The sequence below is a fragment of the Stegostoma tigrinum genome, chromosome 13 (assembly GCF_030684315.1).
Source record: "Stegostoma tigrinum isolate sSteTig4 chromosome 13, sSteTig4.hap1, whole genome shotgun sequence".
Lineage (NCBI taxonomy): Eukaryota > Metazoa > Chordata > Chondrichthyes > Orectolobiformes > Stegostomatidae > Stegostoma > Stegostoma tigrinum.
Genome location: NC_081366.1, coordinates 36,673,630 through 36,687,331, shown reverse-complemented (window position 1 = coordinate 36,687,331; position 13,702 = coordinate 36,673,630). Strand labels below are relative to the sequence as shown.

The 13,702-nt window shown below is 37.8% G+C and overlaps 1 protein-coding gene across 1 annotated transcript in view; it reads left to right on the top strand.

Annotated features, from left to right (window-relative positions):
- The window catches only part of LOC125458537 (collagen alpha-1(XXIII) chain-like), a 188,884-nt gene that overhangs the window by 85,607 nt on the left and 89,575 nt on the right, over nucleotides 1-13,702 (top strand). The window contains exons 4-5 of the mRNA XM_059650680.1: nucleotides 9,643-9,650; nucleotides 10,527-10,553. Of these exons, the coding sequence (XP_059506663.1) occupies nucleotides 9,643-9,650; nucleotides 10,527-10,553 (35 nt within the window). The remainder of the gene's footprint in view (nucleotides 1-9,642; nucleotides 9,651-10,526; nucleotides 10,554-13,702) is intronic.

Genomic DNA, 13,702 nt, shown 5'->3' with positions numbered 1-13,702 from the left:
CGAATGGATGCTGGACTACATGGGCAGCACAGCAGAATACATGCCAGAAGAAGTTAAAATCAAACTGGTGCTTTGACCTTGAATACTGTTTCCAGTTGTGATCACTAAGAAACAAGATAGGCATTCAGTTGCTGGAGGCACTGCAGAGATGAGTTAACACACTGATTCCCCATGTTGTGTTTTTGAGTTATGAGGAAAGACTTGATAGACATGAGCTTTTAAGTAGATATGCGATTATTATATTATAGAAAAGTTTAATCCAAAATATTGAATTACTCTGACTTGAAATCTAACAGTTGAACTCGGGGACACAAGTTCAAACTAGCCAACATATAATTTCACAACTTGTATCAGGAACTTGTTCTTCGTACAGAGTGATTAAATGCATGGAATCAACTTCCAGGAAGACAGAACACCCTGAACCTGATTAAGAGAAATAATGTGTTACAATGAGGGACTGGGTACAGAAATCTCTCTGGTCTGAAGCATTAAGATGGGATGAATTATCTAGCTCCCCTGTACTTAACCCATGAGCTTGTATCATCAATTACCGAGCTTGACAAATCTCCCATTTCAATGAATTTCCTACTGTTCCTAATCTTTTCCAGTTTCTAGAGGTGGTATCCTAATTAACAATGTTGAATGTAGAATTACACTCAAGGGGTAAAGGAAGCCCAAGGGAATACAATTTGTTCAAAGTACACCCACATTTTATAATGGAAAATAACAGACTTAGCAACAGGCTGTAATTACAAATTTGTCTGGGTGGGGATGCATCTTCTCAAGGCTGTATAGTATGGGTGCTCTGACCACACAGCTTTGCTAAAAAGGCAGCAAAGCTAGTTGTATTAAGCAGATCTGTACTTCCAGCAGAGTCAGGTGGGAGTAGGGGCATCAGCTGAGATTATATGCAAACCCATCGCACTGAGGAACCTGGATCAATCTGGGCTCCCCCTAAGGCATGCAATGCAAGTCTGGGTGAGGGAGCTGGGTCTCAGGTTCAGAGGATACAGATGGTTCAAAGCAGGGGGAATGACATTATAATGGTGTCTACGAAAAGGATATTGCCCTCCCATGTCTAACATAAGCCCCCTCAACTAAAGCTGTTGGGCCTACTACACCGTGTGATGGAGGTAAGAGGCCAATAATGATATTAGGAGGTGCTTATGGTTATTAAATTAATATCGAAGTGTGAAGGAGACTCCAAGTTCTGCCTAGCTAGATGCAGATGCCTAGCCTTGGTCAATAAAGAAAATAATTCTAGAGTGGCAAGTGTGAAGTTCAGTCAGCTCTTCCAGCTACATTTCACACAAGTGGAAAGCGATTAGAGGAGTCTGTTCATTGTAATGATGTCTATAGCCATCGAAAGAGTCATCATTATCCGCATGATGAAAACAATGCATTCCTGCCCTTGCTGATGCCCTGCACAGTCAGATTATCATCCTACACAGGACTGAGTAGTAATTGGTCTCTATCCTACAGAACTTCATTGATGTTTAACGCTGCGTTCTGCAGTCCTGAGCAAACAGGGACGTGCTAGTCACTCATGAGTGGGGGTAAAAGATGAAAATGGTGATTCGACTTAAAATGCTTCTAATTCTTCCCAGTCTCCGTCCCTTCCCCCAGCCTCCCACCCCACCCCCACAACCCGAAATGCTGCATCCTGTCACAATAGTCAAGTCTGCTGTTGTGCTGGTGAAGCAGCCTGTTGATACCTGATATGATTCAAAACAGAGAGTGTATTTGTGGGCAGCAGATTGCTTTTAGTAGCTTCCAGGGATATTTGCAGAAATTTACAACAAAGTTAAGATTGGTGCTCACTTTTCCAAACAGTAGAAATGCAGGAGGTTGTCTTCCAGCTAGCAGCAAATAACTACAGGACCTAATACCCTGAGGCTCAGTTTGCTCAGATATGCCCAGGAAACCAATTCTCAGTCTGTAAAGCCTGTTTTGGGGGTCTTGGCTTCTGTGAAGTGAAACTTGGTGTTTGTTTCCCCTCACGACAATTCCCTGCTACACTGATACTTGAATGGTGAGAATTGCAGATCAGATGCACAAAATTATGTCAGTAGATGCGAACACCAAAACTTTGGAGAGTATCTTCAAAGCAGTGAAGGCCAGGGTGACCAACTCTCAGGGAATCAATTTGCAGACACTTTGGCATCGGAGCAGAGCGATGGTTTGGTGGGACATTGGGGCACTGCTGGACCAATGAGAGTGGGGATAGGAGGAGGCACTACAGATGAGCCTATGTGATTGGGGGAGAGGTTTTGTCTCTGAGCCTGTGGAGGTTTGGTGTGTTGCTGAACTGAATGCATTGGGCCAATGGATTAAGAACGTAAAACACACACTCGTGTGTACTGCACACGCATGAGTATTGAAAATCAAAACAACCTCACAATGGCAAACTTTACGGGACAATCCCCTCAAATATGGGATTGTCCTGTCCGGTCTGGATGGTTGGTCATTCTGTTTGTAGCTTGCAAAAAATTCCATCTCTTCAACATGTGACTTCAGCTGTTGAAGTTGTGCTTTGGGATTGAAACAACTTTTCATTAAGCACACAACATGTTTTCTAGAACAAGCAATCACTCAAATGAAGAACTGTTTCTTTTGTAGGCAACTTGTAAAAGGGTGTTACTACTTGTCTTGAGAGTATGTGAATGGATTCCATAGAAAACTATTTTGGGATGAGGGCTTAAATAAAATTAAAGCTTAAATAATCTTTCTTACTAAACTCACAAGAAGCTTCCTGCTGGTTTACAAATTGCCCCCACTCTGTGGCTTTAAAAAACAAACAAGTAGATCTCTAGTATATGTTGTGGCAATGTCAACCCAGAATTGTCTGAGATGCCCTTAGGCAGATTCACTGCCACCAATCCTTCCTATTTGTATTAGTCTAACTTACTGCTACCAAGGCTGCCCATTCAAGTCTTTGGCCAAAGAGAGACTCTGTCGTGTTGAACAGATTAAGTTTATTACATAGTATTTAATAACTGTTACGTTGCATCTGAATCACATGGTAGTCACTTGTGAGTCCTTAGGTTCAGCTTAAGACTAAGTACGCATTTCTATTTAGTTGAACGGCCCTTAGCAGTAGAAAAACAACTGGTTCTAAACAGATTAGCTCTGCCCAGGAGCAGTTATTTATATCCTCATGGCACAACTTGTTACATGATGTCAGTTGACCCTTTCAGGTATTAAATTCCTTATCAATGACATCTTCCTCTCTGAAGCATACTGATTACGTTCAATGGAAAGGGAGCAGCAACTTTAGCCATTCTCTCCCACCTGTTTGGAACAATTACAAATTAATGTGGAGATTTAAAAGTGATACTTTCAAAGCAAGTTGAGACTTTGAAATACTTTGAAAGAAAGAGCTGCCTTTTAACTTCCTTTTTCCTTTAAGTTCATATTTTTCCACTGATATGAAATCATTGCCGTTGATATTGAAACTGCTCAATTTAGTCTTTCATTCTTGAAGTAGTTTAAATAGCGCCTTCAATCCACCCTTTCAAATAAAAACTAAAAGTGCTGAAGAAGCTCAGCAGGTCTGCCAGCATCTATGGAGAGGGAAAAATAGTTAACATTGAAAGTCTAATTCTAATGACTCTTGTTCAAATCTGGGTTCTGAAGAAGTTCCAAAGAAGAATCATTGAACCAGAATTGTTAACTCTGCTTCTCTCTCTCAATTTCTGCCAGATCTGCTGAGTTTCCCTAGCACATGCCATTTTAATTACAGATTTCCAGCATCTGACATATTTCGCTTTTAATTCATTTAAAGAATGAGTTATTTTCCATTCAATCCTGACTCTTGTATATTTTGTTTATTTAGTTCATGTGCATTACTTTTTGCTTTTGTATTGGAAACACTCTGAAAGAAAAAGGAAAACTGCACAAATTCATACTTCTGTGAGAGTTCTTCTTTTGGATAGCCCTGTTGGCATAGCAATTCAAATATATTCATATCCTGTACATTGTTACTCTACCTAGTGTGTCTATTTGTAATCAATAATAATTTGAGGGCTTACTGTTAAAAACCTATTATCTGCTGGTATTAGTAGTGGGGATCTATCATATAAATACAGCAGGCTCATGCTGTTCCATGGGTTTCAGAGTCAAATCTCTGTGAGATATTGATATAGTGCAGCTTCCAAAGGAGCTGGGCAACTTGGGCAGCAACTTCCTGATTTTGAGTTTACTAGAGCATGTATATTTTAAAATTGCTGTCTAATTTCTTTTTTAGTAATGGGAAGCATTATCTTTAAAATCTGAACCATTATGATTTTAAACAATGAGAAGTTGTTTCAGAAAAAGGCAACTCAAGGTCTTGCTCCATAAGAATTGTTTATCTAGTCAAATCTTTGCATTCCTGAAATATACAGTCTTCTGACAATAAATGGAGTTTAATGCCAAGTGCAATTAATGTTTATTCAGGATTGCAATTCCAGTTTTTTGGAAGTAAGATGTGTTTACTTTGTCACCTCAATTCATCACGGGCATATGCAGAGACACAGCTGTCAGAAGACAGAGCCCTAACTTGTCTGCCAATTTAGTTACTAAGTTATTAATTATTATGCAAAACATTTTATTTGGAATCATTGGGACAGATTTACATTTTCTCTGCCTGTGTTGTAAAATATTAACCAAATGGACTGCAAAGAGAAAAATGTGTGCTTGTAACAAAATTTATCCAGTTAGCACTTACAGTGGATCATTCCTCCCATCTGGACAAGGCACAGAGTGGAAATAATGAGCAGTAGAACAACGCCCTTGGCAAAGCCATCCTGACTATTCTTCCTGTGCTTTCCTCTTTGCCAAGGCAAAGAATAAAGGATGAAAAGTAGGCAATGCTTCACACCTGAAGGTGAAGATGAAAATCTAACCAGTGTTTCATGCTTAATTAGCAAGAATCACAGTTACTCTGCAGGAATGGGCGTGAAACATTTTAACAATAGTAGCCATATTTCTAATTTTTACACGTCACTTGGGTAAAGTGCACACGGATGAACACTGGGTGGGGAGGAGAATAGAAAGGCTCTGTTTCAACATGTAGTCTTTTATAGCTACATTTCATTCATTTAGTCCTTATTTCAATGGTAGCAACTAAGAAGGCATTGCCAAAATAAAGATCCTGCAAATTTTAAGGTCCGCACAAATACAAACGAATAAAGCCATATGCAATAACTATCATATCTATCTCTAAAGAATATACTTTCCAACGGTAATCTCACTTTAGAAATCCAATTTTAATGATTCTGTTATTATTGATTTTTTGAATGTAGCACCAAATTGAGAGGGTTGGCTTATGAGTAGAGTGGGACTGTACTCATTGAATTTAGAAGAATGAGGAGGGGGATCTTTTATATAAAATTTTGAAGGGAATAGATAAAACGGAAGCAAGAAGGTTGTTTCCACTGCTGGGTGAAACGAGAACTGGGGGGCATAGCCTCAAAATCAAGGGGGAGCAGATTTAGGACTGAGTTGAGGAGGAACTTCTTCACCCAAAGTATTATGAATCTGTGGAATTCCCTGCTCAGTGAAGCAGTTGAGGCTACCTCAATTAATGTTTTTAAGGCAAAGAAAGATTTTTGAACAGTAAAGGAATTAAGGGTTATGGTGAGTGGGGCAGGGAAGTGGAGCTGAGTCCACAAACAGATCAGCCATAATCTTATTAAATGGCAGAGTGATCAGGCCAGATGGCCTACTCCTGTTCCTATTTCTTACGTTCCTATGCAAAACTTTCCACAGACCGCAATCACATAACTTTAATGCCTAAAATGAAGTTCATGTTTACCTGCATTACATGGTCTCCCAATGCTCAAACTGTCGTCCACACTAAAGCTTACATGCTGTGTCTCAGATGTATGAGTTTTACAACAGTTTTTCCTCACAAGTGAAACAATCTTATGACAGGAGTAAAATCCTATAAAAGTGGTTCTCTAGCATCCATTAATCATTAGTCGAAATCAGTAAACTCTTAAGCATGTAATGGGGAATAGTAAAAGTGGATTTGATGAAAGGAATATTGATTACTAACAAGTAAATTTTCTAAACAAAGAGCAATTTAGGGTCAGTAATAGTAAATTACTGCAGCCTGAATTCCTATATTTTTGGTAGGACTCGGACAGAAAGCTGAGTCCAGATAAATTGATGTTTCTCAGCAAAATAGAATGTTTGCTGTGTTCTCTTTATAGCATCAAATGAGGAGGTAACAAACTGTAAAGCGTAATGCAGGGGGACATCAGCAGGCTAACAAGGTGATCAAACAGACAGTAGATATAATGCTGTGCTGAGAAATGTGGAGTAATATTTTTGAGGAAATGTAACAATGAGAGGAAGCGTATAGTGAAGATTAGAACTGTTCAGAGTGGATTGATAGAAGGGTCTAGCAAAGCAGATAAATAAACAATTAATTGTAAGCAATCATTTATTTAAAAATACAAATTAAATTTTCATTGTATACATAAATTAAAAGCAAGCAAGTGCTGTTATAGCAAAATTCATTCACAGTGCCAAGATATAAATGATATTGATTCCCTTGAACAGGCAGTAGGTCAGCCCCTTACTCTGTGACCCGTAGATCATTCTTCAATTCAAATCTGGTGCCAAGCCAAAGCACTATCAGTCAACTTGTAGCAATGACATTGTAAACTCGGTAAGCAACCATCGATATGAAATTATTCTCAGATTGTTTTTAAAATAAAACACTGAATCCTTAGACTTTTAAGTCACACTTTCGACTGCAATGTAAAAGATTGTGATTGGCTTAAAATAGAAGCTAAAATTTAATGAAAACTTTTAGAAATTTATTTTTTAAATCATTATGAAAAGATCTTTAATACATGATTCTTTGACGTTTACATCGTGTATTGATGGGGTGGTTAAGAAGGCGTTTAGCATGCTTACCTTCATTGTTCAAACCTTTTGAGTAAAGGAGTTGGGATGTCAAGTTGAGATTGTACAGGATGTCGGTGAGGCCTCTTCTGGAGTACTGTGGAAAGTTTTGGTCAGCCAGTAATAGGAAGGATATTATCGAGCTGGAGGGGCTTAAGAAGAAATTCACCAGGATGTTGCTGGGAATGGAGTGTTTGAATTATAAGGAGAGGCTGGGACTTTTTAAAATGGAGCATAGGTGGTTGAAGGGTGACCTTGTAGAGGTTTATAAAATCATGAGGGGTAGAGATAAGGTGAACGGCATTCCCTAGGGTGAGGGATTTCAAGGCAAGGGGACATAGTTTTAAGGTGAGAGGAGAAAGATTTTTAAAAAAGAACATGAGGGTCAACATTTTCACACAGAATGGTTTGTGTGTGGAATGAACTTCCGGAGGAAGTGGTGGATGCAAGTACAGTTTAAAAGATATTTAGAGCAGTACACGAAAAATAAATGTTGGGAGTGATATGGGCCGAGTACAGGCAGGTGGGACTAGTTTAGTTTGGGATTATGGTTGGCCTGGGCTGGTTGGAGAGTAAGGTTTGCCTCCATGCTGTGTGACTCCATCTGACATTCCTAAACATAAAAATTGCTTTTCAAGACCATCAAGGTAATAGTAATAACAAAGAAGTACGCTAATTTTAATTTTAAAAAGTATTACACCTTATTCAAAAAGTGCAATACTTTGCAGACTTTTAGGAAACAGAATAGTTTAAAAATGGATTTTTTTTGTCAATTCACCAATTATGCTCTGGGAGGCCTCAACAGTCGTGGTCTTGAAGTGTTAGGAATTCTACACATTGGCAGACTTTCAAAGTTGGGGGGTGCTGTAAAGACAGGTTCACCGTCATCTCTGCTGTAATATTCAGGCTATTGTATCTAAACTTTGCTTCTGTCTATGGCTTATCCCAACAGAGCCAATCTTTAGAATTTGCAGATAGCTTTGTTCCTCTGAAGCCATGCCTCCAGTCTCTGTTTGCTTTCCAGCTGAATTTCTCCTTATTGTAGATCATCTAAGTGTATAAAAGCTAAAGACTATAGTTGTTAATTCGGAAAGTGCTGTCCCCAATATTATTGTGGCTGCAGAACTGCTTCAGGCATATCTATACAACCGAAACAAAAGCAAAATACCATAGATGAAGGAGATCCTGAAATAAAAACAAAGTGCTAGAGAAATGGAGCAGGTCTGGCAAAGTATGTAAGAAGTAGAATTAACTTTTCAAGTCAAGTATGACTCTTTGTTGAAACTAAAGGCAGCTGGAATAGTGACAGAGCTGGTGCTGTAGGAAATGGGGATGGAGGAGTAAGTGGAACAGGTGGTAAAAGTACCTCAGAGCAAAAGGCAAAGGGAGTGCTAATACAAATAGAAAAATCTGTTAAAAGGGTAAGAAATGGGTATCGATAACCAAAACTTGATCAGCTGGACTGAGAGCAAACCCATGGAACAAAGTCGATGGATCTTTGGAAGAGGGGGTAAAGAAAGGAGTAATAAAAAAGGACAGAATTTGAGGTCTGAAGTATTTGAACTCAATGCTGAGCTCCGATGACTGTACAATGCCAAGGTGGAACATGAAGTGCTTTTTACTCCAGATTGTGTTGGCCTTTGCTGGAATTTTGTAGCAACTAGGACAAAAATGTTAGCAAGAAAGCAAGAGAGACTTTAGGGAGGCAATTCTGCTGTCCTTACCTGGTCTGGCTGCTGTGAGACCCTGAATTATAGCAGTACAATTGATTTTTAACTACACCCTAATCAATTGTGAATATGTAATAATTGCTGGCCAGTGACATCCAAATTCCATGAACGAATGAAACAAAAAGGATCCTCCATGGTTCCTCCCGCAGTTTCTGCTTTTATTTCCGCACATCTCTGATCACTTTCCTCGAATGTATGAAGAGATACTGCTCCTCAATTACAGCCAGGCATCTGTACTGGGTTTTTAACCATGTTAGGTGATATTTTGACCAGGACACCAAACTCACTTCTGTTGCTGGCTGACATCACTGGTACTGAAGGTAACATCTGTGACTTTTACTTTTGGGGCTGTAAGAGGAAATTGATGCTATAACTTTAAGGGACAGTCTCCAACAATCAGAATGAATAGCTAAAGGTAGTACCCTATACATTTATGTCTTTGGTAACAAGAAATTGTATACTTGCCTTTAAGTTGAATGTGTTAGCACATTTGCATTATATGAGAGAGTGCACTAAATAATAGGAATTTCCAGGCTATTTTCAACAATGCCCTCTACATTTTAAATTTTCTGGATTTGATTACATCTACAATTCTAATGCAATAGCATTAGAATCAAAGCAAAATTTTATTTACCCATTTGTAATTTTGTTATCATTATACAACTCAACATTGCAGGCTTTTAGCTATTTAACATTATACAATAAATATAAATAGCTCCCATTGTAAATGTTATTTCTTGTAATAAATTGAACAAAGATCACCAAATTTAACCATTAATAAAATCTGTCATAACTCTGCTGATAGTGATAAATATAAGTAACCATGTTGCATTATTTATTTTAAAGTACAGGATGGCTACTATTTTACTAAAAGTTATAAAAAAATTTTTGTATGAGAAACAAGTTCTCTAAAGTCCTCATAAGACTGGTTTTTGCAATATATGTTCAGTGGAAGACATGTCATAAACATTGTGATGTTTTAGCTGATTTCTTTTTTCCACCTGTTCTTTTTCAGGAATTCCTGTAAGTAATGTATTGGGAACACTCAAAGCTGATTCATTCCACTGAGTTAAGAAAACTTTTTTTTCTCTACTTGTTTGTTTTTCCTTTCACTAGTGCATTTAGCCCCAGAGATTTGCATTTCATGTTTAATTGTATAATTTGATTAAAAAATTAGACATGACTGTTCAGTTTTTCACTCTAAAGACTGTAACTGATTGATTTTTTTTGCCCATTTTGTAGCAATATAAATCGATTAACTAAATCTGAAATAGTGTTGTCCGCTCTGCAGCCTGAGAGCCATTTGTACACTGAGCTCTTCAAATCTGGTTTTTGAAATCAAAGCAATTCATTCCCATATGACCTTTATATTTCTTTCCTATTGCTTGCATTTCAAGACTTGGCGATGTTGGAAGTTTTTTTCGTAAGCAATGCTGCCTCTCTTGTGCATGAATTCTGAATCTGAACATCATGATTTATTAATACCTGCAATTAAAGATAACTGAAAATTAACAAGACTGAGCATTGACTTAAATTTCAAATATGTCACCATAAGGCTCAAGGGCACAAATTATGTAGTCTCAAAGGCAAATAATTGGACACCTCTTCCCAAAACAAGCTAAAGTAATTAAAGTGGAAATCATTCTTTAACTAAATGGTTGTCAGCATATTTCATCATGCTCCAGTCAGTGCTCATCCACAGAATGAGAAGCAGTACACTGAAAGAGAGGGGTTTTCTGCTGGTGTTACTTTTGTAGTGTCACTGTTTAGCAGATTGCAAGTTCTTTTTAATGAGTTTTAACATTTATCATTTGTCATGTACCTAGACAGAATGGTTATTAAAAATATGGCTTTGTAATAATATTTTCTATTGTTGTTTCATTCATTCCACACCCACAGGGGCCACCAGGAAGAGATGGTTATCCGGTAAGTGGCAATTAAGTTTACAATTATTTTATTTCCCTTGCATTTCCATGTAATTAGAAGTATTCATTTTCAGGTGGTGAATAATATAAAATAAAATTCCTCCTGAAAGTTAATGGCAATAAGAATCTCCCTTTTACATAATTGAAGAAAAACTTGTCTTTTTCCAGAAAACATCATTTTTCTAAATTAAACCAAAATTAACTCAGCATGATCATTTGGACTCATCTGCTTTTACTTGACTTGTAAGAATTTTGGCTGAGGGTTTTCCAATAAAAGACTTTAAAAAAGAGTTTAATGACAGTTGTTGCAAAAATGTGTATTGAATATCCTTGCTTTGTGGCAGATTTTCAATAGTTCAGGACTTCCACAAATTTATGAAGTATAATGCTGTGGGATTTCAAACTATCTCTTGATTTCCTTTCATTTTGATCCTTTCTTCCATGAGGAAAATGGATGAAATCTATCTATCTAACACAACTACAATTTGGTACCTGAAGGTTACCGAATTTTGACTGTACCTTAAATCTTCAGACATAGCAATCACTTCTGACAAGTTTTGAGGGCAACACCAATTAATTAACTGTAGACAAACAGAAGACTACACTGTGTACTTCTGATAGAAAAATGGGCATGAAAGAAAGCAGTCTACGTGAGGGAGGGATTCAGCAGCGAATGAACTGAGCAAGAGATGAAATCGGGCAATGTTATGGAGATGGAAGTAAGTGGGCTTAGTGATGGTGCTACTTGTGTTCAGCAGTTCATCTTAGAGACAAATACAAAACCAAAATTGCAAATCTAGTTTAGTCTGAACCCATTGCCAGAGAGATGGATGCAGTCAGTAGCTGGTAGGAGTGAAGAGTTCAGTGGCTTCAGTCTTCCCAATATTTAATTCAGTAAATGTAAATGGAAGAACTTAATTTTTTTGTGTAAGTTAGTTTTACTTAAGAATAATTTTAGTGACTTCCAGGCCATATTGTTAACAAATTGCCTAAAAAACAATGTAACTGTGAAGTTTAAATGTATTAATAGTTAAATGCTGAATGTTCAGCTACATTAAAGGTTCTTGCCAAGAACTCCTTGTTGGAAGGGCAGTCAGGTAAAATTCAGGTTGTCCATCGAGTTGACCAGAATTATAAGTCTGAACCTGGACAGAGGGCCGATAGGCTGCTAACACCTCCACTTGGGGACTGCAGAACAGAACCACAAGAATTTTCAGCAGACCGTACAATATTTTACCATTGCTTGTACAGCTTCCTTTATCCTCTATGCCCAGCCTTGCAGCCAGGACATTGGAGCTGTCTTTAGAGTAACATTTCTACTACTTACCTGCTGGTTAGCTGAAGCTACACCTTGACATCCAGTGAGAATGCAAAAGCCTCCAAGAGCTGGTATAAATATATAGAAATCTTTGAACGTGCCAGCACAATTTGGAAAGCCTGTTTAAAAAGCATGAGGAATTCTGGACTTTTTTTTATAAGAGGGAACTAAAGTACTGATTAGATTTCAATTGAAATATTGTGTTTAGTTCTGCGCACCACACTTTAGGAAGGATGTCAAGTCCTTGCAGAGCATGCAGGAGAGATTTACCAGAATGGAAAGAAGGACTTTAACCTGATATGGCTATCCTTTGAGTAGAGGAGGTCAACAAAATATATTATAGAGGTGTTCAAAATCATGAACCATTATGATTCATTAAATTAAAAGAAATCATTTCTAGTGACAAATGGTTGTCAACAAAAGGGCACAGCTTTTAGGTACCAGGCAGAAGAACCAAAGGTGACTGAGACAGGTTTCTTTTTAAACACAGAGATGCCCAAGAGGATAGTGTATTCATTAGTAACTTTCACAATCACTTTGAGAAACTTGAAGAGGAAAATTTGTAGGGCAAGGGGAGAAAGCAGACAATTGAGACTTTTGGATAACTTTATTAAAGAGGCTGTGGAGACACTGTCAGATGCCCTCCTCCTTTGCAGTATTATTTTATAGTGCTATGTTATCTTTGTGATCAATAACTATCAATAAATGGTTAGTTGCCAAATATAGGAAAATGTTTATTTGTGCTTTATTAGAAAGAAATGATTTAACAGAATGTTGCCTAAAATTACTCTCTGCCATTACCTGAAACAGGAACATGACTTTTGGTTCCTTTAGCAATGCTAGTTCTTGAAATATGGGAAAAGTTATACTTTTACAAACCTCATGTTGTGCAATATGAAGACATTGTGGTAGAATGTCACGTATTACACCTGAACAGAATGCCAAATGAAAATCATGAGAAAGACTGTATGTCCACATGGTGGTTAACATTTTCCAAGAACTTAAATAGTTGCAAAATAAGACTGGCCTTGTTGTGGGCATGTCATCCCTGCCCATGTTATTGCTCCACTGCACATCCTAACTGGATAAAATTAATGCCAAGACGGTACAGACAAAAAAATTACTTGATTATCCCTTGAGTTTCCAGCAACTACCATAAGCTTGGCAAGTTACCTCAGCAAAACCTCATGACCTTGGAGAACATGTATGAGATTGACATACGTTCTACTTTGAACAATCATGCCACCTTACCTTCTGGAACTTCCAAATCTCTCCTGATTTTCCTTCCTTCTGGGCCTCCTTTGTGACATCAAGGAACAACTTATTAGTACTCAAACCAGACACTACTTATCTGAAATATGCACTCACATTCCTCTATAATTCACTACATAGCAATCAAAAGGAAGAATCCTGAGAGATACCTCCGATTTTGTTCAGGAGGAGAGGAAGTTAAAAATATGGGTTAATGTGGGCTTCCCAGAATCTATGTATGCTCAAGAGCTGCAGTTTAAGGAGTAATTGTATTAATTCATAACATGAGTGCAAGTGATGTTCTGTCTTGTATTGAGAGTTTCAAGGGCTGAAAAATGCTAAAAGAAGTTTGCAGCTCGCTTTTCCTCTGCTGGCTTGTGCTAGGTGACCGCTGTCGTTACTTTTGGATACCAGGCATGAAGGCAGCAAATGAAACAAGCACAATTACAAAAACTTAACTATCTGCCTGGGAGTTCCTGTAAGAGCCCTAGTCCTTCTGATGATTGATAGTTATTAATATCCTTCTGATCAATTTCCTGCTGTAAACTGGTGTCTACAGATAGCATATGAACAGTGTGGTT